This window comes from Chrysemys picta, chromosome 13, assembly GCF_011386835.1.
Source record: "Chrysemys picta bellii isolate R12L10 chromosome 13, ASM1138683v2, whole genome shotgun sequence".
NCBI lineage: Eukaryota > Metazoa > Chordata > Testudines > Emydidae > Chrysemys > Chrysemys picta.
In genome coordinates, this window is record NC_088803.1 from 13,436,761 (window position 1) to 13,450,478 (window position 13,718).

At 44.1% G+C, this 13,718-nt stretch overlaps 2 protein-coding genes across 2 annotated transcripts; both read left to right on the forward strand.

Annotated features, from left to right (window-relative positions):
- Window positions 1-6,167: 6,167 nt before the first annotated feature.
- Window positions 6,168-7,160, forward strand: LOC135975134 (olfactory receptor 10A4-like). Its single transcript, XM_065565186.1, has one exon. The coding sequence runs from the start codon at window positions 6,168-6,170 to the stop codon at window positions 7,158-7,160; it is 993 nt and encodes a 330-aa protein (XP_065421258.1).
- Window positions 7,161-12,524: 5,364 nt separating this feature from the next.
- Window positions 12,525-13,148, forward strand: LOC135975135 (olfactory receptor 10A4-like). The gene has a single exon (XM_065565187.1). The coding sequence runs from the start codon at window positions 12,525-12,527 to the stop codon at window positions 13,146-13,148; it is 624 nt and encodes a 207-aa protein (XP_065421259.1).
- The last annotated feature ends 570 nt before the right edge of the window (window positions 13,149-13,718 follow it).

Here is a 13,718-nt window from a genome sequence, read left to right on the forward strand (position 1 = left end):
CTCACAATGTGTTGGGTTTCATCACACAGGCCCACAGAGCACTTTAGCCAGGCATCAAATTGAACGTAAAAGAGAAATATACCTGGTGGTCCCTTTACCAGACCACTGAATGGCGGCACCTCCGGGATGCAGAATGTATAATATCACACAACACTATTAAACAGATGATTAAGGCAGGAAGGAAAGAACACCTTATGCAAAATAGAAACTCTGAGCGTGCATGTGTATGTGTGACTTGTAGCCCATGAAGTGAGCATATAGCCATGCAATGATGATAGTTATATAGTAAGTAAAAGATAAAGGGGTGAGGAACGGATAACAGAAACACAAAAGATCTGTAGGTCTAGACTTATAAACATTACTTAGAAAGACAAGATTGGTGAGATAATATCTTTTACTGTTGGTGAGAGAAACAGAATTTGGTCCAGGAAAAGATATTACCTCACCTGCTTTGTCTCGCTAGTATCCTGGGACCAAGACAGCTACATCAGCACTGCATACAAGAATAGCTTAAGCAATGAGTGTAAGTAGAAGGCCTTCTAGCCTGAACAGGAGCAGTTGCTCAATGAGTTGGCATAAGGAAGTAAACTATAGACTCATAGACTCATAGACTTTAAGGTCAGAAGGGACCATTATGATAGTCTAGTCTGACCTCCTGCACAATGCAGGTCAAAGAATCCCACTCACCCACTCCTGTAATAAACCCTTAACCTATGTCTGAGTTATTGAAGTCCTCAAATCATGGTTTAAAGACTCCAAGGTGCAGAGTATCCTCCTGCAAGTGACCCATGCCCCACGCTACAGAGGAAGGTGAAAAACTCCCAGGGACTCTGCCAATCTGTCCTGGAGGAAACTTCCTTCCCGACCCCAAATATGGCGATCAGCTTAGCCCTGAGCATGTGGGCAAGACTCACCAGCTAGACACCCAGGAAAGAATTCTCTGTAGTAACTCAGATCCCACACCAACTAACATCCCATCACAGGCCATTCAGCATCTTTACCGCTAATACTCAAAGATCAATTAAATGCCAAAATTAGGCTATCCCATCACACCATCCCCTCCATAAACTTATCAAGCTTAGTATTGAAGCCAGATATGTCTTTTGCCCCCACTACTCCCCTTGGAGGGCTGTTCCGGAACTTGACTCCTCTGATGGTTAGAAACCTTTGTCTAATTTCAAGTCTAAATTTCCTGATGGACAGTTTATATCCATTCGTTCTTGTGTCCACATTGATACTAAGCTTAAATAATTCCTCTCCCTCCCTAGTATTTATCCCTCTGATATATTTATAGAGAGCAATCATGTCTCCCCTCAGCCTTCTTTTGGTTAGGCTAAACAAGCCAAGCTCTTTGAGTCTCCTTTCATAAGACAGGTTTAAGTCACAAAACATCACAAGGCTCTGTTTATTGTTTTGTCATAATGACGAGTGTTGCAAACAGCGGATAGGTAACCACAAGGGAATCGAAGCCCTGCTCAATGTGTGTGTGTGTGTGTGTGTGTGTGTGTTTGTGGGCTGCCATCCCCTGCTGGAAGGAATGAGTCATGCTCAGTGTGTGTGTGCACATGTCTCTGCTGCCTCTTCCTCTTGTGAACAGCCCCAAGGACTTGTTGATGACAACTGTTGGTCAAGAAAGCGCTGGGGCACTGTGGTAAGCAGCCTGACGGGAGCAGGTCCACTGCTGAGCCTCTCACCCAACTCCTTGCAGCACAGGGCTACGTGGTGCCTGGCTCAGGCTCAGGGAGTCAGCATGGACCAAGAGACAATAGTGCCCCCCCCGAAGTGAGACCCCACCCAGCCCTTTGCATCATGTCATCCCTTGGATCTATTGTGGAGCACTGGGGTTAGTACTGAGCCACAGAGGAGAATGTCCCTTAATGAGTCCTCCATCCTCTTCTCTGCAGCACAGTGACCCCTATTGCTGAACTGGGACATTAGGATCAATCAACCTGAGAAAATCCTACAGAGTCCGTCCCTGCAGCTCAGCGGCCCCTAGTGCCACGCTAGAGCACTGCTAGCAGCACTGACTAAGGGGGAAGAGTGCCTCAAATTGAGCATCCCACCCCACTCCCAGTAGCACAGCCCCCACTACGGCCATGCTGGAGTAATGGGGTCAGCACTGTCTAAGAAATGAGAGTGCTTCCAGCTGAGCCCATCACCCCATTCTCTGCAGCACACTACCCCCTAGCACTGCTCAGCTTCCACATAGAGTTTTTTCTAATGCTCCTGGGAACTAGTCCTGATTCTGGTCACACTGCAAACTTACTGGAGTAAAAGGGAATAGTCCTGCTGACTTTGATGGGCTTTGGATCTGGTCTTCTAGGAGGGAAATGGGCCCTATGGTTGGGGCAGCGGAGTCTAAGACTGAGGACTCCTGGGTTCTGTTCCCAGCTCCGGGAGGGGAGTGGGGTCTAATATTTAGAGCAGTTGGGACTGGGAGTCTGAGCTCCTGGATTCTAATCGTGGCTCTGAGACCGGAGTGGGGCTCACAATCTGAGCCTTGGGTGTTGTTCCTGGCTCTTTGTGTTGTTTTTGAACAAGTAATTCTTCCTCAACATGTCTCTAGACAAAAAGTATCACACGCTTTACCACAATTAGTAAATCCCATTACGATTTTCATCTAGAAAACACACATAATGATGATAATGATGATACAACTGCCTACGAAATGATTACCCTAGTGAATTTTGTTTTGTTGCAGGTTGAGGCAGAATTGTTCTTCCTCTGAGGAATATTACAAGAAATTTTCTTCAGGGCGTAGGCCCTAGAAGCCAGTGAATGAAATAAAAACACCTCTCTTTTCTTCAACACACTTAGCGTCTGCAGCTGGGAGAGGGAACTACTCTTCTTAAACAAGGTAGGCTATAGACGAATAACTTAAGCCCCCAACCATTCTCCCACTGAAGTGTATGGACATTGTGCCCCAGTCTGCAATGAGAGCAAGATCATGTCACTGGTTTCTTCATTTGAATTTTCCATACATTGGCAGAGAATCGTAGTGTGTGTCTGAGCATATGGGTTGTGTCTGTGTTCATTATCTATCTATCTATCTATCTATTGGTCTCTGAATCTATCATTCTGAACTGAACTAATTAACAATCATGGGTCAGGTCATAAGCTTGACTTCAGTGGTGTTTTGCTAATTTTCTCTTGGTGAAATTATGGTCCATAATTCCATAGTGCCCACCAGAGTGATAGATAAGTACTAGACATACCCATCATCAGGCCATAGCTCTATTTATTATTTTGTTGCTGTTGTTGTTTTGTTGGTAGTGTTTCTTGCTTCTCCCTCCTCTCTTCCTTACTGCCCTCAGTTCCCCAATCCTTATCATCATCCATTGAATCAAAGTGGAAATGTTTTTCTTGAGATGGGTCTTTTATTTGGATCTGAATACAGTTGGCTGGGAGAGCTCAATCTGATCTCTTTTAATAGGAGAGTCCACTCCTAGGATCCGACCATGGTGAATGCACCACACCTGGTGCCCAAGAGTTAAGTGGTTGTCTCTTTTAGCTGAATTTACTTCAACCCTCTCTCCACATAATGAGAGCCCTGCACAGATACAAAAAATGCATATCTGCATCCGATACATAATCCACAAAAATTGTCTGCAGACATTCACATGCATGGATGTGGATATCTGCAGATATCTGTGGATTTGCAGGGCTCTACTTACCATGGCCAGGCTGAGGCTCTGAGACCCACCTCTGCCTGAGCCTGGTCGGGGAGAGCTGTGCGGGAGTCGCGGACCCTCCACCTGCCCTCAGCTAGGTGGGGATCCTGTGGGGTGGGAACACAGCCTGGGGCTGCTCTCATCCCCTCACCCCACCCCACGGGCAGGTGGAGGGTCTGCTGCGGTCCCCGTCTGGATTCCATGCTGGCCTTGCTGGAGATGGAGGGGAGGGTGACCTGTGGAACTGCCCGGGGGCTACTCAGAACCCACACACCGGGCAGGTGGAGCGACCACGGCGATTCTGCACAGTTGCCCTCCTGACTCTTAGGATGGCCAGGCTAGGGCTCTGAGCCCCTCCACCTCCCTCTGGAGCCAGAGAGCTGCACTGGCAACTGCAGGGAGCCTGCGTCCCTGCACTGGCCCTAGGCGGGGTCTGGGAGGCAGGGACATGGGCTGGAGGCTGCTCGGGCCCTCCGCCCAGGCCAGGTGGAGGAACCCAGGCTCCCCACAGCTGCCTGCACAGCTCTCTGGCTCCGGCAGGGGGGCCTGCTTGGAGCCGCATGCCGGCCATGGTAAGAGCTGGGTGGGCAGCTGTGGGGAGCTGCAATGGACCATCCACCTGCCCTGGATGGAGCCCAGAGCAGCCCCCGGCCCGTGTCCCTGCCCCCAGGACCTCCGCCCAGTGCATGTAGAGGGTCCGCACCACAGCTCCTCACAGCTGCCCACCCGGCTGCTACCATCAGAGCCTTGCACACGTAAAAAAATTGTATCTGAATCTGCGCTGCTATCTGCAAAAATAGTCCACGGATATCCGCAGATATAAAGCGGATACCTGCGGATTTGCAGGGCTCTACACATAATGTCTGTTTCTTTTGTTGATTTCATGTTCTCCTGTATATAAATGGAGTGTCCAGATGCCTTCAAGAGCTGTGAAAATATCACTCAACTGCCAGTGAAAAGCATCTATACAGACCTTACTCCTAATGATGAGTAAATTTCTACATTTGCCCATCCAAATTCAGCCAACAAATAAAGAAATAAATCCAAATCCCTTCTGAAACTATGATTTCATCAGTATTGATGTTTTCCATGAAAAAATGTTGATGTCAATGGCAGTTTTCAATTTTCCATTTGATTTCATATAGACTCTTCTGAATCGAAATTAGGGGTTTCGCTATTTCAACTTTTCATATACATTCAGGGTGAAAACAAATATTGGAATATTGGAATTTCACATTTTCCAGCCAGCTCTGCATTTAGTGCAATGGTCGTGGTGAGGAAAGTACTCACAAACATCAATAGAGGCTCCCCAGAGTATCTCTTAAGAGAGGCAGAAGAATTCCCACCTCTTCCCCAGGTCTCGCTATTTAGAGAAAAACATTCCCTTTTGTTTTAAATTGTTCTGTGTAGTGCACTCTGCATAGAGCTCCACTACAGTGTGCTTTGGTTATTGGATTTAATTTTCTCTACTTCATTCCCTTTTAATGTGTGTGTATGTGTGTGTGTATGTGTGTGTGTGTGTTCAATTTCCAGGAGAATGGTTCTGTAGCAATGGCAGAGTTTCAGGTATCAGGAATGCTGATTCGCAGTGTAAACCCAGTCTCTTCACCCCATCATTCCCCTAATTATTCCCCGTTTCCCCCTTAGTAGCTCACTATTATTTGATGTGTTGCTTTGAGAGCCACATATTGAAGGTGCTAAGGGTATGCAAAATACAATATCTTTGTTATTGCTCATTTTTATTTCAACTCTGTCATTTCACTTTCATGCCCATTATTAGGAAGTTCCTTGTCAACAAGTAACCTTGAAGTAAAACATCTGTGGAAAACCTTCTAACATTCTAGGATCTTCATTCTTGTAAAATTCTTTATAGCAATGTCATAAGACAAAGATCTTCAACTGGTGTAAATAAGTATAGCTCTTTTTATACCCATGGAGCTGTTAAAATTTACACCAGCAAAGGTACTGGCCCTAGCTCTTCTTTTGTATGTTGAGAGAAACAAATGCATTTCAGATACTGTGATGATAAAGGATGGAATGATTATAATTGTTCTCTAATATTTAGGGAAGAATAACATTTTTAGTACACAAAAGGCCAAAATCCCCCATTGTTTTCACCATTTATCGAGCTTCTCATTCTTCAAAGGGCTTCAAACCAATTGGATTCAGCAGCATCAGTTTATTCATGTGAGTAGTCCTCACTTTTGTGAGTTGTAACTGCAGTGGGAATACTTGCATTCATATAACAATTCTCATGATTAAGAGCCGAATGAGATCAGAATTTGCCCTCATTTGAGAAATTTTATTTGGTAAATGTGGCTAAAGAATAACATTCTCAGAGGAGAAAGAAAGAAAGAAAGAAAGAAAGAAAGAAAGAAAGAAAGAAAGAAAGAAAGAAAGATCCCTTTTTGATTTTTTATGTAGACTGAAAAAAATGTGTTCGAAGAGGAAAAATAGAACCTCAGATTCAGTCTCTTTCTTTGTCACCCCATACAGATGATCTATTCTGAGAGCAACCCAGGAAAGAACCAGACCATCTCTGAAGTATTCATCCTGGTGGGGTTTTCAAACCTTAACAAGCTGCAAATCGTTCTGTTTCTGGTGCTTCTGGTCATCTACCTGGTCACCCTGATAGGGAACCTCCTTGTTATCCTCCTTATAAAGTTAAACCCCTCACTCCACACCCCCATGTATTTCTTCCTGGTGAACCTGTCTTTCTTGGAAATCTGCTTCACCAGCAGTGTGGTTCCTCAGCTGCTGATTCACCTCCTGGTGGAGCAAAAGACTATCACCATTGCAGGCTGTGCTGCCCAGATGTACGTCATCACCATCATGGGCCTGACGGAATGCTGCCTCCTAGCAGTCATGGCATACGACCGTTACATGGCCATTTGTCACCCCCTGCACTACAAAACTATCATGAGTGGCCAGGCGTGTGCACAGTTCGCGGGTGCTTCATGGATCATCGGCATATCGGTGGAAGTAGTTCAGACCACTTGGATCTTCAGCCTGCCCTTCTGTGGCTCCAACCGCATCCACCACTTCTTCTGTGACATCCCACCAGTGTTGAAGATGGCATGTACGGACACATCCAAAAATGAGATTATGGTCTTCACTGTGTCGGTGCTGTTCATCATGAGCCCTTTCCTGATGATAATCCTGTCCTACATCTGCATTATTTCTACCATCCTCATGCTGCCATCAGTAGAGGGAAGGAATAAAGCCTTCTCCACCTGCTCCTCCCACCTCATGGTGGTGACTTTGTTCTATGGAATGGCCCTTATCTCTTACCTGGGGCTCAAGTCTAGCTTCACCCCGGAAAGTAATCAAATGATTTCCCTCATGAACATAATTGTGGGACCAGTGTTGAACCCCATAATATACACTCTGAGGAACAAAGAGGTGAAGGGAGCCTTTATAAAAACAGTAGAGAAGAGCATCTTTTCACACAATTGGAGAAAACAGAGAATGAAAGATAGTGTTAGTTAAAACAGGGGAATGAGGGAAATTCATACATGTTTTGTTGAATTACTCCCGATGACCCTCATTTTTTAAATTGAAATTTTGCCATTTGAAAAGCTTTGACCTCTTGTAAACCTGTCTGGAAAATGGGAAGAGAAACTTTTCTTACCAAAAATACCCAAAATTTTAAATATTTAAATTTTCGTGAAAATTTGATAGAACCAGATTTAAACTTAATTGAAAAAATCAAATGAGAAAATATAATCCAAGTAGTTTCTTGATTTTATATCTCAAAATTTGAAATGTCAAAGCAAAAAGTAAGCTCAAAATGAGAAACATTTCATGAAACATTGAACTTGGTTTGTGCAATTTTAACAATTTTCATCAAAATGTTAATACTTGAAAAATTCCAACCTGCTCTACAGAAAAGTCCATTTAGGCTTCTACTTTTCCTGGGTTGGATTTTTTTGGCCTGTCTCTTGATTGCATTTCCCCAGTGCTCCCTCTGGTCTAATTTTAAATAACATTCCTCAACACTTATGATTTGCTTCCTATGTAAGACTCTGATGGATCTTTCAATGCCTAACATGATCAGGTCAAACAACAACTCAGGGAGCTGGCTACTGACTTCTATGGCATTTTGCACAGGTTCAGAGCCTATGCTAGCAGATCATGGTGCATACCATAGATTCATTGATTAAAAGGCCATAGGGAACCATTTTGATCATCTAGTTTGACATCCTGCTTAACACAGGGCAGAGAATTTCAACCTGGTGATTCCTGAGTCAGAGAAGCACTGTACATGGTTTATATTACATATGTAAAATAATAGCTGTGTTATAAACTCATATAAGTGGTCCGATCAATGTATCACAATATTGCACCAAAAGCCTGTGTATATGGTACATCTTTGTATAACTATATGATAACATACATTTGTATATTCTTATAATGAGAAATACTACTCTGTTGGCTTGTCTCCCTATATCACTGCCTACATATAAAAAAAAAAAAAACAAATTTAAATCCTCTATCCCTAGCTCAGCAATTACAGGACTATATGCCTTCTTTCCCTAAATATCCCTATAATGCATTTTTAAGATGCACTGGCTAGCAATATGTTTTGGCTTTTATTATTTCTCTTTGATATAATTTGCTGATTTGTTTAAAATGATACTGTTAAGAAGATAAGCAATGTGTCACGTTGGAAGAAGTGAGAGTTACATACATGTAATGATAAACAAAAAACTCCCTTTCTCTGAGAAACTTAGAAGCAGAGTGGCCTAGGGCAACATGTTCCAGAAACTACAAATTCAGCAAGAACATTTTAGGCATTAGGTTATTAACACTTGTGCATGAATAATATATAGGCTCTGTAAAATTCAATGGATAATGTGTTGGATAAAGATTGGGGGCAATTGAGAATAGCAACATGTATGAGAACACATATGAAAATGAGCCCAAATGCTGGAGAAATGCTAGCATTGGGCTCATCGGGCTAGTTGGATAGCCATTCACAGTCTTTGTTTAATCCTGATCTGATGGTGTCAAATTTGCAAATGAACTGAAGCTCAGTGGTTTCTCTTTGGACTGAGCTTCAGTTAATTTGCAAAGTTGACACCATCAGATCAGATTAAAAAAAGACTGTGAATGGCTAGCCAACTACAAAAGCAGTTTCTCCTCCCTTGGTGTTCACACCTCAACTGCCAGCAGAGGACCTCTTCCTCCCTGATTGAACTAACCTCGTTATCTGCAGACTGATTCTTGCCTGCATATTTATACCTTCCTCTGGAAATTTCCATTACATGTGTCTGACGAAGTGGGTATTCACCCACGAAAGCTTATGCTCCAATACATCTGTTAGTCTTAAAGGTGCCACAGGACTCTCTGATGCTTTTTACAGATCCAGACTAACACGGCTACCCCTCTGTACTTAACTCTTTGGGTTGTTTTGCAAGGGGTAGTGTAAGTATAGGGATGCTCAGCTCCTTCTGTATTATGGCTACCTGCCGTGCTGGGATGGAGTGTTTGTGAATTTCCTAACTGTGTTAATAAATCCATTTTCCATATAATGTAATCTCCTAAGTGTGAGTGTTGCAACCAGGCACATGGGAGTTCCCAACTGAACAGTGATTCTGATAATACTGGGCCTGATCTTGGGACAAGAACCTACCAAGTTTCAGAATGATGAATAGGGGAAGTAAACTGGTAATATGATCAAGATACATTCAATAGATCAGGCAACAGATTGTTGTCCACAGATGGAGAGAATGAGCCCTGCTCAGCATGTGTATGTGAGAGAGTCTGTGTGTGTGTGTGTGTGAGAGAGAGAGAGAGAGAGGGAGAGAGACTGTCTCTACCTGCTTGGGGTAATGAGCCATTCTCAGTTTGTATGTGCGTGCTCATGTGAGTGAGTGAGTGACTGTCCCCCCCACAGGAGGAAATGAGCCATGCTCAATGTGTGTGTATGTGCCACTGCTGTCCCCTCCACTTGTAAACAGCCCCATAGACTCATTCATGGCCACGGTGGTCAGGAAAGGTCTTTCATTTACAGCTCATCCAAAAGATATAACATCCACCAGAAACAGTGTCCCCTTCCACTGTGATGAGTTCCTGAGGGTCAGCACCAACTTTAAGGGGAGAGCGCCCCCTGCTAATCCACCCTACCCACCCTCTGCAGCAGAGGTCTCGCAAGCGCCATGCTGGGGCACTGTGCTAAGCAGCCATTCTGATGGGAGATGGTCCACAGCTGAGCCCCTCACCTTGCTCCTTGCGGCACAGGGCCACGTGGTGCCCTGCTGAAGCACAAGGGGTCAGCATGGACCAAGAGACAACCGAGCCCCACCAGGTTAGACCCCACCCAGCTCTTTGCAGCATGTCATCCCTTGGAGCTGGTCTGGAGCTTGGGGGTTACACTGACCCACAGAGGAGAATGTCCCTTAATGAGTCCTCCACTCTATTCCCTGCTGTACAGCACCCCTTACTGCTGAACTGGGACGATGGGATCAATGAAGCTGAGAACATCCCACAGAGCCCTCCAGGCCCATCCCTATAGATCAGCGCCCACTGGTGCTACACTGGGGCATTGCTTCCAGCACTGACTAAGGGGGAAGTGTGCCTCAAACTGAGAATCCCACCACAGTCCGAATAGCACAGCCTCCTTCTTCCATGCTGGAGTAATGGGGTCAACACTGTCTTAGAATTGAGAGTGCTCCCAGCTGAGCTCATCACCCCACTCCCTGAAGCGCACTACCCCCAGCACCTCTCAGCTTCCACACAGAGTTTATTCTAATGCTCCTGGGAACTAGCCCTGATTCTGGTCCCACTGCAAACTTACTGGAGTAAAAGGGAATAGTCCCACTGACTTCAATGGGCTTTGGATCTGGTCCTCTAGGAGGGAAATGGGCCCTGTGATTGGGACAGTGGAGTCTAAGACTGAGGACTCCTGGGTTCTGTTCCCAGCTCTGGGAGGGGAGTGGGGCCTAAAGTTTAGAGCAGTTGGGACTGGGAGTCTGAGCTCCTGGGTTCTAATCGTGGTTCTGAGACAAGAATGGGGCACACAATCTGAACATCGGGGAACCGGAGTCATGAGCCTTGGGCATTGCACCTTAGTCAACCCCGACTCTGTGTTGTGTTGCTTTGGACAAATCATTCCTTCTTCTAGACAAAATTTTATCACACAATTTACCACAGTTAGTAAATCCTATTATGATTTTCATCTAGAAAATACACACGATGATGATGATTGATGATACAACTTTCTACCAAATGATTTCCCTAGTGAATTTTGTTTTGTTGCAGGTTGAGGCAGTATTGTTCTTCCTTTGAAGAATATTACAAGAAATTTCCTTTAGGGAGTAGGTCCCAGAAGCCAGTGAATGAAATAAAAACACCTCTCTTTCCTTCAACACACTTAGCGTCTGCAGCTGGGAGAGGGAACTACTCTTCTTAATCAAGGTAGGCTATTGATGAATGACTTAAGCCCCCAACCATTCTCCCACTGAAGTCCATTGTGTTGTGCCCCAGTCTGCAATGGGACCAGGATTAAGTCATTGGTTTCTTCATTTGAATTTTCCATACAGTGGCAGAGAATCTTAAAGTGTGTGTTTCTGAGCACCTGGGTTGTGACTGTATTCATATCTATCTATCTATGGATGTGTGTGTGAAACACTATACCCCATATTCTTCATAGAAATAATGTTATAATATGGTTATAGCATATCTAAGATGTATATTATGCAAGATGGGTCTTGTGTAAGATCATTGGAAAGTTTATGATCTGCTGAATATGATTATCCTATTTATATGCATGTATCATTACTGTATTTGAATTTAGGACTATTGACTATGTAACAATTACAAGTTGGTTTACACCTGGAAAACGCCCACCACACAGAATGCAATCAGTCTGGATTGGCCATTGGGGAGAACAATAGGACTTTGAAGATGCTAATTTCCCACCTTCCTGAGAAGCTTCCTGGGATGCCACAAAAATAAATAAATAAATAAAAATAATTGCCCTCTTTGAGAAATCTTATTTTGGTAAACATTGTTATAGAATAGAATAACATTCCTGAGTGGGAAACAAAAGAAACGCAGAAAGGAGAAAAGATCCCTTTTTTAATTTCCATGGAGACAGACAAAAAATGTGTTCAAAGAAGAAGAATAGAACCCCCGATGCTGGAAACTGGTATACCTCCATTGCTGGTATAAAGTAATGTAGCTCATTCAGAGTCAATTCATCAGACCCCCGTCTGTTGTAAATCAGCTGTAGTTCCACTGGTGTCAAAGTGGTCGGCTCTCCAGCTGACCTATATTGGCACAGCTTGATTGACATCAATGTGGCTACACCAGCTTATGCCTGATGATGATTGGGTCCAGTTATATATTTCTATACAGAATTGCAGCAGGTTTTAGTCTGAAGCATCCCAACAGAAAGGAAACCAGTATGAATTGTTTGATTCACATCCACATGTTTAGTATTCCTCAGATTCAGTCTCTTTCTTTGCCACCCTTACAGACGACCTATTCTGAGAGTGACCCTGGAGAGAACCCAGACCATCTCTGATGTGTTCATCCTGGTGGGGTTTTCAAACCTTAACAAGCTGCAAATTGTTCTGTTTCTGGTGCTTCTGGTCACCTACCCAGTCGCCCTGATGGGGAACCTGCTTGTTATCCTCCTTATAAAGCTAAACCCCTCACTCCACACCCCCATGTATTTCTTTCTGGTGAAGCTGTCATTCTTGGAAATATGCTACACCAGCAGTGTGGTCCCTCAGCTGCTGGTTCACCTCTTGGTGGACCAAAAGACCATCACCATCGCGGGCTGCACTGCCCAGATGTACATCATCTCCATCATGGGCCTGACATGAATGCTGCCTCTTAGCAGCAATGGCGTACAACCGCTACATCGCCATATGTCACCCCCTGCACTACAGAACTATCATGAGTGGCCAGGCATGTGCACAGCTCATGGGTACTTCATGGATCATCGGCATCTCAGTGGAAGTAGTTCAGACCACTTGGATGTTCAGTCTGCCCTTCTGTGGCTCCAACCGCAACCACCACTTCTTCTGTGACATCCCACCAGTGTTGAAGATGGCATGCATGGACATATCCAAAAATATGATTATGGTCTTGACTGTGTCAGTTTTGTTCATTATGGGCCCTTTTTTGTTGATAACCCTGTCCTACATCTGCATTATCTCCACCATCCTCAAGCTGCCGACGGCAGAGGGAAGGCATAAAGCCTTCTCCACCTGCTCCTCCCATCTCAGGGTGGTGACTTTGATCTACGGAATGGACCTTTTTACCTACCTGAGGCCCAAGTCTATCTCCACCCCAAAGAGTGATCAAATGATTTCCCTCGTGATCACAGTTGCAGCACCTGTATTGAACCCCATAATATACACTCTGAAGAACAAAGATGCGAAGGGAGCCTTTAGAAAAACAGTAGAGAGGAGCATCTTTTCACACAATCGGCGAAAACAGAGAATGAAAATTAGACTTACTTAAAACAGGGGGAATGAGGGAAATAAATACATGTTTTGTTGAATTACTGCCGATGACCCTCACTTTTTAATTGAAATGTTGCCATTTGAAAAAATTGGACTTGTAAACCTATCAGGAGAATGGGAAGAGAAACTTGTGTTACCAAAAAACCCCACATTTTAAATATCTTCAAAATCTGGAATGTCAAAGAAAAAAGAAGCTTAAAATGGAAATCCTTTCATAAAATGTTCACCTTGGTTTTTGCAAATTTTACAATTTTCACCAAAATTTTAATGATGGAAAAATCCAAACCATCTCTACAGACAACTCCATTTAGGCTTTTCCTTTTCCTGCTCTGTCGGTCCATTGCAGCATTTTAGGATTTGGGTTGGGTTGGGCTGAGTTTTTTTGGCTGTCTAATGGATTTCCCCGGTGCTCCCTGTTGCCTAATTTTAAATAATATTTCTCAGCACTTATGAACAGTTTCCTATGTAAGACTAAGATCTTTCAATGCCTAACCTGATCAGATCACACAACAACTCTTGAAGCTGGCTCTTGAATTCCCTGGCATTTTGCACAGGTTCAGCAGGCTAT